At 45.1% G+C, this 15,271-nt stretch overlaps 1 protein-coding gene across 1 annotated transcript in view; it reads right to left on the bottom strand.

The window, feature by feature from the left end:
* Positions 1-3,843: 3,843 nt before the first annotated feature.
* Positions 3,844-15,271, bottom strand: part of PEX11B (peroxisomal biogenesis factor 11 beta) — a 15,029-nt gene continuing 3,601 nt past the window's right edge. The window contains exons 2-4 of the mRNA XM_035097934.3: positions 8,794-8,909; positions 6,693-6,894; positions 3,844-6,549 (exon numbers count right to left, since the gene is read on the bottom strand). Coding sequence (XP_034953825.2) covers positions 6,180-6,549; positions 6,693-6,894; positions 8,794-8,909 — 688 coding nt within the window. The 3' untranslated portion in view covers positions 3,844-6,179. The remainder of the gene's footprint in view (positions 6,550-6,692; positions 6,895-8,793; positions 8,910-15,271) is intronic.

Genomic DNA, 15,271 nt, shown 5'->3' with positions numbered 1-15,271 from the left:
CGGGGCCTGTTTGCTGTGGCCTCCATCATCTGCCACTCTTCAGGTAGTAATTGGGGGGCGGAGGATGGGTTTGTAGGGCCACAGACTTTGGCAGCTGGGCCCCAAATCTGAGCCTCAGTTTTCTCACAAACCCCAGAGAGCCTTGACACAGCAAGTCCTGCCTTAAGTGACAGGGATAGTACTCAGGGAGTGCAGACCCCACTGAAGTCTCTCTCGCCACTTGGAGATTGGGGTGCACAAAACCGTATTACTTCTAATTCCTGTCCCCCCGTTTTCTTTAAAAAGAAAACAAAATTCATTCTCAACGTTTGTTGAGACTTTGTGGGTATTCTGGGTCCCACCTCTCTGCCTGAAATCCAGCATTAAACCTTGAAAGCTGCCAGAAGAAGGGAAATTGCAGGGGTGCATGTGTGCCGTGACTCAGGTGGACCCCAACTGGGGAAGAAAGAACAGCTCCTGCCTTCAGATGCAAGCCTGAGCTGTGCACAATTCACCGGAGCAGTTTATGAAACTTAAAAACGCTGCTGAATGACACAATCTGGGGGTGGGGCTCTGGAACACTTGACACGTTTGGGAACATTTGTTCTGACACCGCAGGTGCTTGGCAAAGCCTGCTTCAGAACAGAATATTGTTATTTAAAAATTGGAAGAGAAAGGCGATCAAAGGGGTTGTTTTTCCTCTCTCCCCTCCCTTCCCACGAAAGCTCCTATGATTCCATTTAAGTGTTGGGGGTTGCCAAAGTACAAGCTGGCACCAAAGGGTAGGAGAGGGGATTTGAAGGCAGAGCAAGCTGAACAGAGAGGGAATCGTTCACTTGGGAAGGGTTCAAAAGCAGAGCCCTCCTTGTGGCCCTCAGCAGCTGTCCCCTCCTCTCCCCACGGGTCAATTTGTGCAGCCCTGAGCACAAGCTTGAACCAAGTCTACAGATGCTGTGTTGTGACACTGCGTTCTGCTAGACCTCATGGAGGAGTTACTCGCACAATTCTCCTTTCACCAATGGGTTTGGTCTTCAGCAAAGCTACAGGGAACCAGGCAGAGGGCCTTCTCGGTGGTGGCGCCCACCCTGTGGAACACCCTCCCATCAGATGTCAAAGAGTTAAATAACTACCTAACATTTAGAAGACATCTGAAGGCAGCCCTGTTCAGGGAAGTTTCCAGTGTGTGACATCTTAATGCAGGCATAGGCAACTTTGGCTCTCCAGATGTTTTGGAACTACAACTCCCATGATCCCTAGCTAACAGGGCCAGAGGTCAGGGATCATGGGAGTTGTAAACATCTGGAGAGCCAAGGTTGCCTATGCCTGTCTTAATTTTAATTTTTTTTGTTGGAAGCCGCCCAGAGTAGCTGGGGGAAACCCAGCCAGATGGGTGGGGTACAAATAAAAAATTATTATTATTATTATTATTATTACTACTACTACTACTACTACTACTACACTGGATACAATCCTAAATAAATAGTAACAGGTGGTATTCAACAAAGTTTGAGTACTGTACAGTACTGAAATGATCCATTAATTTTAATAGGTCTACTCTGTAAAATTAAGCAGAATGGCACCCCAGCAAACAAAATAAATGGTGGGTTAAAGCATTGCTTTTCCTTTGCATTACACAATTCAGTTAAAAGCTGCATCAAGTGGATTAGTAGTGCCACCTGGTGGCAGGTTGTGACAGGCTGACTTCTCCCAAGGGCCAGAACTCCACAACTTCTCCTTCCTTTTACAAACAGAGTTTTCCAGCCTGCCTTCATGTGCAGTCACCAGTCAATTCTCCCAGCAGACAAGGATTGATGCTAACTTGTAAGCTGTTTTTTTAAGCTTCTATTTTCTTTATTTCTTTTGTAAAATCAAGCAATATTCCAGTCCTCATAGAACCATAGTTGGAAGAGACCACAAGGGCCATCCAGTCCAACCCCCTGCCAAGCAGGAAACACCATCAAAGCATTCCTGACATAGCTTAAAGATCTCCAAAGGAGGAGACTCCACCACACTCATTGGCAGCAAATTCCACTGTCGAACAGCTCTTACTGTCAGGAAGTTCTTCCTAATGTTTAGGTGGAATCTTCTTTCTTGTAGTTTGAATCCAATGCTCCGTGTCCGCTTCTCTGGAGCAACAGAAAACCTTTCTCCCTCCTCTATATGACATCCTTTTATATATTTGAACATGGCTATCATATCACTCCTTAACCTTCTCTTCTCCAGGCTAAACATACCCAGTTCCCTAAGCCGTTCCTCATATTGCATTGTTTCCAGGCCTTTGTCCAATTTGGTTGCCCTCTTCTGCACAGGTTCCAGCTTGTCAGTATCCTTCTTGAACTGTGGTGCCCAGAACTGGACACAGTACTCCAGGTGAGGTCTGACCAGAGCAGAATACAGTGGTACTATTACTTCCCTTGATCTGGATGCTATACTCCTATTGATGCAGCCCAGAATTGCATTGGCTTTTTTAGCTGCTGCATCGCACTGCTGACTCATGTCAAGTTTGTGGTCTACCAAGACTCCTAGATCCTTTTCACATGTACTGCTCTCAAGCCAGGTGTCTCCCATCCTGTATTTGTGCCTGCTGTCAAATGCCAGAGAGCCATTTGACAGCAGGTAGCAGCTGGCAACAGCCCCCAGAGATAAGGAGCGGACCTTTGGGCCTCTACGCTTATCACAAACCACCACTTCCCCTGCCCCCCATGTGCAGCACCTCTGCCATCTCCACAGCAGAGTTGGAAGAGAAAAGGAAATGGGCTGACATAGCAGCGCACCCCAAACTTCTGATGTCCGCAGCACCCTCTGCTACACCAGGTGGTCTGAAGGTAAGGATGAGAGAAATCTCTGACTTACTTGATGTTTTAATGCAGACCACTGGTTCAGAGTCCCATGAAAAATTATTGGCAGGGGATGGGGAGCAGAGAAAGCTTTGATACTATCAAAGTGGATAGTATTAGACCCTGGGGGGGGGGTACCTAAGTGGGTGCTAAGACACAAGGGGGTTGTGGGGGTGGGTTGCTGAATCAACTTTATAGTTAGAACTACCATGTTTTTCCATGTATAAGACTAGGGTTTTTTAAACAAAAAATAGGTTTAAAATTGGGGCTTATCTTACACACAGGTGGGATGTTTTCTTAATTTAGAGTCCCCCCAAATAGAGGGCATCTTATACACGGGAAAATATGGTAAATAGTTCTAACTGGATTTTGAATCAATGTGCAATTGATGGGCTACGGTCTTGAATTGCATTGTGTTCTTATGGGTTGTGCAAACCGCTATTCTGAATGCTTTTTCTAGGATGGGGGCGCTAGGGATGAGTTTATGGAACCAAAGAAGCCATGGCTTGAAAACAAACTGGGAACCACTACTGCAGAACAGGATACTGAACTATATGGAGCAATGGATTCAAACTACAAGAAGATTCCACCTAAACATTAGAAAGAACTTCCTGACAGTAAGAGCTGTTTGACAGTGGAATTTGCTGCCAAGGGGTGTGGTGGAGTCTCCTTCTTTGGAGGTCTTTAAGCAGAGGCTTGACAGCCATATGTCAAGAATGCTTTGATGGTGTTTCCTGCTTGGCAGGGGGTTGGACTGGATGGCCCTTGTGGTCTCTTCCAACTCTATGATTCTATGGGCCTTTGGCGTGAAGCAGCAGTCAGGTGCTTTCTCATACTTTTGTACAGACGCCCTTAAAAGAAAAAGCAGCATCCAGCTACAGTGAGGGTCCAGAGGAATGAGCACCAGTGGAAGCAAAGGAAGTGATTCCTACCCCCCAAATGAACTGGTTTGCAGGGTGTTCTGTGATGACCAAGATCAAGCCCTTGAGATCAACCGTTCAAGGAAAATAACCCAGGCTACACAACATATGCCAACCTTAATTTATTGGATCAAATGATCAACCCTGTTTATTTGATACACTATAGTTGAGGACTGGGAGAAACGGCAAATTTTTAATCCTGGGGTAGCCAATATGTTGCCTTCCTGATACTGCTGGAGGATCCCCGCTCCCCCCGCCAAACTCTGCTCAGACCCAACCAATGTGGCCAATGGTGAGGGGTGGAGGCTGCAAGCTCCACAACATCTGGAGGGTACTGCATTATATTAGCAGAGGAACAAGGTATATCACCTGCTACAGGTTAGGAACACAGTTTCAAAACCAAGAAAGGGGTTATGAACAGGGCAGATGGGTGGTGCTGATGGTGGAGATTAAGAAGCAGTACTGGAAGGGGAAAGGAGATGGAAAAAGATGACAAAAACAACGGATCAATAGGGAGCCCTGGGGATTCCCCACAATGGCCTAAGCTCAGACCAAGTTGGCAATGCATTCTTTCAGACAGCAAATGTATGTATGTGTGTGTGTGTGTGTGTGTATGTCACGTTCCTGACTACTTCCCCCATAAAAATAATTCCCTCCACTCAGAAATCAAGGGGGAAGAACCTTGCCTAGTCGTCCCATCCCCCCAGACATGCTAACTACTTCTCTTGTAGGTGGAAACATTTAGTTCACCCCCAAACACAGGAGAGCACCCACCCCACGGCAGTCTGATGGGATGCCACCCAGCCACAGGTTGGGCATCCCAATGAGAACGCAAGGCCCAAAGCTTTTTTGCTGCTAACAGATGGGTGGCAGGCAGAAATTCAATCTGTGCAGCTTCTCCCAGAAATGAGAGGCCACAGTGAAGAGGGAAGGGGAAGCAACCCAGGTGGAATTTCTGTCTGTTGTGCAACTGCACAGAGCTCCTGTGAAGGGAAATGAGGTGGCAGCACAGGGTGTGAGGAGTAAGGTGGCTAAGTGCATACTCTGAGAAGATTCCCAGATTTTAACAGCTGCAGAGAAGGAGATACCCCCCCCCCCAAAGTTCTTTGACAGGAGTCTTCTCAGGGTCTGGATTAGCCAGCTCTTGCTGTACTAAGACAAGGACGGCCAGAAACCTGACTTTATATAAAGCATCAGATCGTAACCAGATTTGGAGCACATGCCATACCCTGTGAGCTGCCTGGCAGGAAACCAGCATCCCTACTCAGAACTTAACCCTCCCCCAGGCAAACAGGAGCCAACCACCATTTAAAAATAGTAATACCAAAGAAAACTCTCTGTGACTGACAACATTTAGCTTCAGGAGGTCACTCGATTGCAAAAGTTATGTTTATGAGACACTGGGGGGGGGGGGAGAAGAGGCTTGCAAAATCAGGAAAAGGAACTAACAGTGCCAAATATCAAGGCATACCATAGGACAGCCGTCCCGAATTCTCATGCCGTGTCAATATCCCAACTTCCATCATGCTCAGTGTGGCCATGCTGGTTGCAGGCTGATGGAAGCTGGGGTCTAGAACGTCTGGAGGGGGACCAGGTTGAGGAAACGCAGACATTAAAGCGCTGCTTGTTAATGGAGTGGTGAAGCCTAAAAAAAACATAGGAGCCACAGCTCGATAGGAATAGCAGGAACCCATTTACTGGGCATGTGCTTACTCCTCAGTCCAAACGTGGCCTCAGCTCCACAGCTGTTCTCCCTCGGCCTCCCCGCAAAGAGGCAGAGAGGATGCAGAATGTCACAAGGCCTCGTTTCCCCAAGGGGCACCGAGGCACCATGCCACGAGGCAGCCCGTCACTAGATTTATGCACAAGGACATACCTTCGCTTTTCACCTCCTGCTCAAGAGTGGAAGAGGCTGGGTGTGGCAGTGCATAGCATAGCTCTGATCCCTTCCCCAGTGGCTCCAATGTCAGAGCATTGAAGGATGCATTCCCACAGTTCACAAGGGGCTGAACCGTTGCAGAGCAAACCAGGATGAATTAAAAAGAGCAGGTGAGCGGGTGGGATTTGCGGAGAGAGGTATTGTGGAGTGGGAAGGGCAGAGGAGCGGCAAGCCAGGGGCAGGATACGTCTTGAGGACCATCTGCATAGGAAGGTTGTAGTACAGTGGCCCAGAGGAAGGTTGGTCACGAAGTTGCTGTCCCCCACTTAAAATTGAGTGCAGATTAGATGTCCCCCAAAGTGTCAACACGCTCAAGCCCCCACATACCAAGGAGCCCATGTTACGCAAATGGCCACCAGCTGCAAAAGGCTGTCAAAGTCGCAAACACCTGGTGCCGGCCCCTGGAAGTGGAACACGTAGAAAGAGGAAGCCCTGTGACATGTTGGCCTGCTCTACAGACACCAGTTAGCCGTTGTGTGCCACCCCCCCCCCTGCTCCCGCCCTTCAAGGCTTCAGCTTCAGCCATGGGAAGACAATGGTAAGGATGGAGATGACGGAAGATGTCAAGCCGCAGAGCCCCACGAACCCTGGGTTGGTCTTGTACAGGCCCAGCTTGTCCATGGGGATAAAAATGTCGCAGGCGTTTTTCGCCAGGTCCAGGAGCAGAGGGGGGTTGTCTCTCAGTACGTGACACAGGAGGCGGACCTGCAGCTTCAGCCTCAAGGTCAGCTGCTGGAGCCGGTGGTCTTCCCCCACTCTGGGGCTGTCTCCACCACCGCCTCGCTGGCACTTCCCGTTCGCCTCATGCTCCATCAGCAGCTGGATCTCATAGGCGTCCCTGCTCAGGTTCATGATCAGTGCAAAGAGGTAATACCTGAAACAGATATCAACAGATATCAGCTGTGACAGCCATCGTATACAGTGTCTTTATTTGCAGTCGGCAGACTGCTGCAACGTTTTACGCCCATCAATAGTGTTAATAAAAGCACACATTCATACAACTAAAAAAAACCTCACCTGAAAGACCGCTGGCTCCATTTCTCCTGGTCCATGTGCGGAACGAGACCTGATTTCCCTGCCCACAGGATGTTGTCACAGGCGAAATACATGGCTCTGTTTAGATGGCTGACAGTGATGCAGAAGCGAAGGACCATGTCTGACAGGTGGATGGCCCGTTTGGCCGCCTCCAGGGCATCTGAAGAATTCCCCAGCCGGAACACTGGAAAGGAATCCCAAGTTAAAGTGCTCGTCCCGCATTGGTCTCACTTCAAAGGGGAAGCTCCAAACTGCAATCAGATTTGGTGTCAACTGGCTGTCTGAATGCGTCCTTAGACAGAATGTGTTTGCCTTAGGAGTGGCAGGAGATGGGGCCAGATAGACCAAGGGGATTTTCAAGAGGCCAGGGTCTAGGACAGCTTTGCTAACTAAGGATAACACAGCAGCTATGACAGGCATCCCCAAACTTTGGCCCTCCAGATGTTTTGGACTGCAGTTCCCATCATCCCCGACCACTGGTCCTGTTAGCCAGGGATCATGGGAGTTGTAGGCCAAAACATCTGGAGGGCCAAAGTTTGGGGGTGCCTGATCTATGAGGTAGCCGAGCTAGGAATCATCAGGTCCCTGGCTTGAATTTTACTGCTAATATGACCTCATTAGATTGGGTAGGCCATTCTCAGTACCAATAACCCGCTGCCATGTGGGGGGAGGATCCTTACAGCAACCTTGCAAGGTAGGCTCAATATAGGTCTACCTTATCGGACAGTTGCATAATGCTGTACAAGTTACTATCCAACAAATAGGTTTTCCTATTTGTTGCACGTAACCTATGGCTATGGCTGCACGTAACCAATTGTGGCAAAAACCAAAATCACCATCTTTGTCTAGTTACCTGGGGGAAGGTTCCCACTTGCAAGAGTGGACCAGGCAACTGGCTATTTACAAGCCTGGACTAACAGAGCTCAGGCACAAACTTTCTGGGAAGCCTTGAGAAACCTGCTTTATCAGTCTAGGTTCCCTATCTGTAAAATGGGAACAACCTTAAACAGTAAGGTGTGCTGAAAAGCAGTTCCTAAGAGAGCTGCTACTTGGGGGGAGACTTGGTGCCTCTTCAATATGATCTAGGAGGGCTGCTCTCCTGTACATTGGTACCTCGGTTTTCGAGCATCTCGGAAGTTGAACGTTTCGGCTTTCGAACGCAGAAAACCCGGAAGAAACTGCTTTGGTTTTTGAACACTTTTTGGAAGCCGAACATGCCACGCGGCTTCCATATTGAGTTTTCCGGACATAAATGCTTCTGGAAATGCATGCTTCAGTTTTCGAATGTTTCAGAAGTTGAACGGTCTTCTGGAATGGATTACGTTTGAAAACCGAGGTTCCACAGTACTTATAAAGCATTTTACAAATTTGAAAAAAGGGCAAAATGATGCAAACACAATTTAGCATGAATATATGAAGCCTGCGCTTTTTTAAATACCCGAGGTCCACCAGATCTTGGAGTGTAACTGGGTGTGCTAAGAGCAGCTGACTGATTGCTGGAGGGGACACAAATGTGGGTACCTCGGTTTAAGTACACAACTGGTTCTGGAAGTCTGTACTTAACCTGAAGCGTACTTAACCTGAAGCGAACTTTCCCATTGAAAGTAATGGAAAGTGGATTAATCCGTTCCAGATGGGTCCGCAGAGTACTTAAACTGAAAGTACTCAAACCGAAGCATACAGTGGTGCCTCACAAGCTGAATTTAATTCGTTCTGCGAGTCAATTCGTTTTGCGAAAAATTCGTCTTGCGAATCCCATAGGAATGCATTGAAAAAATTTTTAAAAAAAATTGCCCATAGGAACGCATTAATTGCATTTCAATGCATTCCTATGGGAAACCGCGATTCGCTAGACGAATTTTTCACAAAACGAACTCGTCTTGCAAGGCAACCTCCGATCGCAAAACCCATTCGTCTAGCGAAAAATTCATCTAGCAGGGCATTCGTCTAGCGAGGTACCACTGTACTTAGACCGAGGTATGACTGTAGATGCATACTAAGTGCTACAGAAATTTCCTCAAATAAATAAAAATGAATCCCTCCCCAACCCTCTCAGGTCCCAGTCAAACCCTCTTGTACTCACACTTGCGCCCCAAGCTCATGTGAGCCTCCAGCTGCTTGATCCTAGCAATGAAATCAGGGCTGGCCCCATACTTCTGCAGTGAGTAGCCAAGGAGAGTGCAGGCATACTGGGCAGCCCTAGGAGGAAAGAAACAAACAGTGGAAAGAGGTTAGCCTGGAAAAGAAGATACTTGAGCCCCCTATTGCAATAGTTGGTAGCACAAGGCAAAAAGCTAAAGCAAAAAGGAGGGGAGGTATATACTTGTAAGTGGGTCCATGAGAGCCCCTTGGAATAATTAAATACTGTATATAGATACGGTATATACAGGAGGGTTTTCTTTTTCTTTTCTTTGATTTTATTATTATTAACTGACACCCAAGGGTATTATACCCAATCTTAAGTACATGTACAAAGAAAAGGTAAAACTAATAATATCAACCTTAAATAATTATAATGTTAAATATTGATTAAAACTTGTACTGTACATGCTCTTTTCTTATACTTCCTAACTAAACAAAAATAAACCAAAGTAAAAACCCAATAAACTAAATTATATCAAAACAGACTTCCCGTCATTTCCCGATGTAAGTTACATTTACAACATTGAATGTACTTATACTTCTTACCTTACTCTTACTATATTTTCTAATACTTTCTTATAACATATCGTACCATTTCCCCTTATAATATTTAATTTACACAAGGGTCATTCAAACACTGCCATAGATGTTATGTCATTATTATATTTTTGTAGGTATTTCTTGAACATATCCCATTTTTGTGTGAATTATTATTTTGTATTTCCCTTTAATCTATTTGTTGATTGAGCCATTTCTGCGTAATCTAATAACTTATTCTGTCATTCCCTTACTGTCGGTACTTTCCCCCCTTTTCAGTTCGATGCTATTAATAACCGGGCAGCGGCTGTCGCATATAAAAAGATTTCTCTTATGTTTTTCGGGATATCACTGCCTAGAATTCCAAGTAGAAATGCTTCTGGCTTCTTAGAGAATGTTAATTTAAAGATCTTTTTCATCTCATCATAAATGAGGTTCCAGAACTCTTTTTTTTTTTTGGCATGTCCACCACATATGGTACATACTGTATCTCCTTTTGTTTCTCCACACCGCCAACATTTGTCTGAAATATTTTTATACATCTTGGGGAGTTTTGATGGTGTAAGGTACCATCTGAACTGCATTTTCATCACATTTTCTTTAATTGTGTAACATGCCGTAAAATTCATGTTAAGTTTTCCAAAGGGTTTCCCATTCACTCATCATGATGGTGTGTCTGATGTCTTGCGCCCATTTAATCATTACTGCCTTCACCTCCTCCTCCTCGACTTCCTAGTCAAGGAGGAGTCGGTACATTCTGAAAATGATTTTGGTATTGTTATTTTTAACAATTCTTTTTTCTAATTTTGAGGGCTCGTTGTTGAATCCATTTTTTTGTCTTGTTTGAATGTCTCAAAGAGCTGGTGATATTCTAGCCATCCTGATAATTAATCTTTTATTTCGTCATATCTCTTTAATTTTATTTGGTTACCATCTTGTATTAATAATGAATTATAAGTCAGCCAATTTCCTTTCATATTTTTTCTTTTTAACCGCCTATACAGGAGGGTTTTCAAATTAGGATATGTCACATAAATATCCATGTATTCAATGTTCTCCAACTTGATGCCCTCCAGATGTTCTGAACTACAGCTGCTCCCATTGGCCTCAGCCAGCGCAGTCTATGGTCAGGGATAGGGTTGCCAGACTCAATAGAGGCCAGGACTTCTGTGCCTTTAATTGCCCTGCTCTCTTTTGAGTCTGGAAACCTTAAAGAGAAACCAGCAGACCCTTTGCTTGGAAATTAAACAAAGGGTCTGCTGGTTTCTCTTTAAGGTTTCCAGACTCAAAAGAGAGCAGGGCAATTAAAGGCACAGAAGTCCTGTCCTCTATTGAGTCTGGCAACCCTAGTCAGGGATGAAGGAAGTTGTAACCCAAAATATCTAGAGGGCAGTGGATGCCAATACAAGGGTTGCTTAAGACCCCTGATCACATACTGCCTGGCGAAACAGAGAGTGCAACCCGCATATTCTCAAGCTCTGGCAAGCCTCCAGGAGGGAAGGGAGAAAGGCAACCACACTGTGTGCTTGTTATGTCCTTGAAGTTTGAACTATGGAGGAGCTCTTGGCCAACCCAAGGGTATGCAGTAAGATGTGAGAGGAGTGAAGGAGTTATTGCATCACCATACAGTATATTCCTGCTGCTACTGTATCATGAACAGAAGCAAAAAAACACTCTGTGGACAGACCCTTTCTCTACAAGTAGAATCATTTTGCAAAGGGCATCTTAACAAATTAACTGTACTATCCTGAAGTTTAAGAAAAGCCTCCTTTTCTTTGAGGGGCAGTTCAGGTTGGGCCATCAGGAGTCTTTCCAGCTGGGAAAAGCAAAAGCAGCCTGAGAAACATTAAGGTGCACGGCTTACAAATGGACTGTGGGGGGGGGGGGAGTTTGGGAACCACTAACCAAACAATTGCTACTAGCCAGTAGAAGAAAATTGAACAATCTGAGATTTTTAGTGCAGCTGTGATGGGGAGTGTGTCAGCCCAAAGCAAAAAGTAGCAGGAAGGAGAAGTATGTTTGTGGTTTTTTAATTTAAAGTTATTTACATCAAAAAGAGGGTGTGCTTTCCCTGAGTTTGTAAACTTTTTAAACAAATAAAAAATAGCCCTGCTAATGCCAATGAGATAAAGTTCATCATCTTTAATCCCATAATGTAGAGGACAGGGTGTGGCTGAGTGTGTGTAGATTAAACCACCCCTGCAAAGGAACCCATTTTGATGGGGGTGGTTAAGAGTAGAGTATTACACAACGCTGCAGTCCAGCAGTTATCCTGGTTTTGGGGAGGGGGGTATAGAGATGCAGAGGGAAGCAACTGTAAAGCAGATTGCACTGCTGGTACAATTAATTATGGGCTGGGGGGGGGGGGAGACTGAAAGAACCGAGGGTGTGTTGTGGTGAGTGGGAAGGAATTATTTGGCCACCATTGAGAAACAAAGGAGTACAAACCTGCAGTACAAGTCTTTCAGAGAGCAAGTGTGCCAGGTCACATCAGTCAACAGATCTACCAAAAAGGCTACACGTGTTCTCCGATACCAATGATCTTTGTCTGGAGCATTTACTTTGCCCCCGCTCCTGGAAAAATCCCCCCTTATTTCTTTCTTTGGAAAAAAGCAATTAAAATCCATTTAAAAGGCATATTTAAAAGGCACCCCTTCATGGATCAATGCCTTGTCGTGGCGAAGGGGCTTGAATAACTCAGAGAAGCTATGAGCTATGCCATGCAGGGCCACCCAAGATGGACAGGTCATAGTGGAGAGTTTTGACTAAACGTGATCCACCTGGAGAAGGAACTGGCAAGCCACTCCAGTATCCCTGCCAAGAAAACTCCATGGACAAAGACAACAGGCATATAAAAGTTATGACGCTGGAAGATGAGCCCCTCAGGTCGGAAGGCGTCCAACATGCTACTGAGGAAGAGCGGAGGACAAGTACAAGTAGATTCAGAGCTGATGAAGCGGCTGGGCCAAAGCCGAAAGGACACTCAGTTGCGGATATGCCTGGAAGCGAAAGGAAAGTCCGATGCTGTAAAGAAAAATATTGCATAGGAACCTGGAATGTAAGAACCATGAGTGGAGGTAAGCTGGATGTGGTCAAAAATGAGATGACAAGAATAAATATCGACATCCTGGGCATCAGTGAACTAAAATGGAAGGGAATGGGCGAATTCAGTTCGGGTGACTATCATATCTACTACTGTGGGCAAGAATCCTGTAGCAGAAATGGAGTGGCCCTCATAGTCAACAAAAGAGTGGCAAAAGCTGTAATGGGATGCAATCTCAAAAATGACAGAATGATCTCGATACGAATCCAAGGCAGACCTTTTAACATCACAGTAATCCAAGTTTATGCACCAACTACCGGTGCTGAAGAAAGTGAAATTGACCAATTCTATGAAGACCTACAACAACTTCTAGAAATGACACCAAAGAAGGATGTTCTTCTCATTACAGGGGATTGGAATGCTAAAGTAGGGAATCAAGAGATAAAAGGAACAACTGGCAAGTTTGGCCTTGGAGTTCAAAATGAAGCAGGGCAAAGGCTAATAGAGTTCTGTCAAGAGAACAAGCTGGTCATCACAAACACTCTCTTCCAACAACACAAGAGACGACTCTACACATGGATATCACCAAATGGGCAGCATCGAAATCAGATTGATTATATTCTCTGCAGCCAAAGATGGAGAAGCTCTATACAGTCAGCAAAAACAAGACCTGGAGCTGACTGTAACTCAGATCATCAGCTTCTTATAGCAAAATTCCAGCTTAAACTGAAGAAAGTAGGAAAAACCACTGGGCCAGTAAGATACAATCTGAATCAAATCCCTTATGAATACACAGTGGAAGTGAGGAACAGGTTTAAGGATTTAGATTTGGTGGACAGAGTGCCTGAAGAACTATGGATGGAGGCTCGTAACATTATACAGGAGGCAGCAACGAAAACCATCCCAAGGAAAAGGAAATGCAAGAAAGCAAAATGGCTATCCAACGAGGCCTTACAAATAGCGGAGGAGAGGAGGCAAGCAAAATGCAAGGGAGATAGGGAAAGATACAGGAAACTGAATGCAGATTTCCAAAAAACAGCAAGGAGAGACAAGAGGGTCTTCTTAAATGAGCAATGCAAAGAAATAGAGGAAAACAATAGAATGGGGAAAACCAGAGATCTGTTCAAGAAAATTGGAGATATGAAAGGAACATTTCGTACAAAGATTACCATAATCAAGGACAAAAGTGGTAAGGATTTAAGGTTTAAGGATTTAGATTTGGTGGACAGAGTGCCTGAAGAACTATGGATGGAGGCTCGTAACATTATACAGGAGGCAGCAACGAAAACCATCCCAAGGAAAAGGAAATGCAAGAAAGCAAAATGGCTATCCAACGAGGCCTTACAAATAGCGGAGGAGAGGAGGCAAGCAAAATGCAAGGGAGATAGGGAAAGATACAGGAAACTGAATGCAGATTTCCAAAAAACAGCAAGGAGAGACAAGAGGGTCTTCTTAAATGAGCAATGCAAAGAAATAGAGGAAAACAATAGAATGGGGAAAACCAGAGATCTGTTCAAGAAAATTGGAGATATGAAAGGAACATTTCGTACAAAGATTACCATAATCAAGGACAAAAGTGGTAAGGACCTAACAGAAGCAGAAGACATCAAGAAGAGGTGGCAAGAATACACAGAGGAATTATACCAGAAAGATATGGAGGTCTCATACACCCCAGGTAGTGTGGTTGCTGACCTTGAGCCAGACATCTTGGAGAGTGAAGTCAAATGGGCCTTAGAAAGCATTGCTAATAACAAGGCCAGTGGAAGTGATGATATTCCAGCTGAACTATTTAAAATTTTAAAAGATGATGCTGTTAAGGTGCTACACCCAATATGCCAGCAAGTTTGGAAAACTCAGCAATGGCCAGAGGATTGGAGAAGATCAGTCTACATCCCAATTCCAAAGAAGGGCAGTGCCAAAGAATGCTCCAACTACCGCACAATTGCGCTCATTTCACACGCTAGCAAGGTTATGCTTAAAATTCTACAAGGCAGGCTTAGGCAGTATGTGGACCGAGAACTCCCAGAAGTGCAAGCTGGATTTCGAAAGGGCAGAGGAACCAGAGACCAAATAGCAAACATGCGCTGGATTATGGAGAAAGCTAGAGAGTTCCAGAAAAACGTCTACTTCTGCTTCATTGACTATGCAAAAGCCTTTGACTGTGTCGACCACAGCAAACTATGGCAAGTTCTTAAAGAAATGGGTGTGCCTGATCACCTCATCTGTCTCCTGAGAAATCTCTATGTGGGACAAGAAGCTACAGTTAGAACTGGATATGGAACAACTGATTGGTTCAAAATTGGGAAAGGAGTACGACAAGGTTGTATATTGTCTCCCTGCTTATTTAACTTATATGCAGAATTCATCATGCGAAAGGCTGGACTAGATGAATCCCAAGCCGGAATTAAGATTGCCGGAAGAAATATCAACAACCTCAGATATGCAGATGACACAACCTTGATGGCAGAAAGCGAGGAGGAATTAAAGAACCTTTTAATGAGGGTGAAAGAGGAGAGCGCAAAATATGGTCTGAAGCTCAACATCAAAAAAACCAAGATCATGGCCACTGGTCCCATCACCTCCTGGCAAATAGAAGGGGAAGAAATGGAGGCAGTGAGAGATTTTACTTTCTTGGCCTCCTTGATCACTGCAGATGGTGACAGCAGTCACGAAATTAAAAGACGCCTGCTTCTTGGGAGAAAAGCAATGACAAACCTAGACAGCATCTTAAAAAGCAGAGACATCACTTTGCCGACAAAGGTCCGTATAGTTAAAGCTATGGTTTTCCCAGTAGTGATGTATGGAAGTGAGAGCTGGACCATAAAGAAGGCTGATCGCC

The sequence above is a fragment of the Zootoca vivipara genome, chromosome 16 (genome assembly GCF_965207765.1).
Source record: "Zootoca vivipara chromosome 16, rZooViv2.hap1.1, whole genome shotgun sequence".
NCBI lineage: Eukaryota > Metazoa > Chordata > Lepidosauria > Squamata > Lacertidae > Zootoca > Zootoca vivipara.
This window is presented reverse-complemented; position numbering and strand designations above follow the sequence as displayed.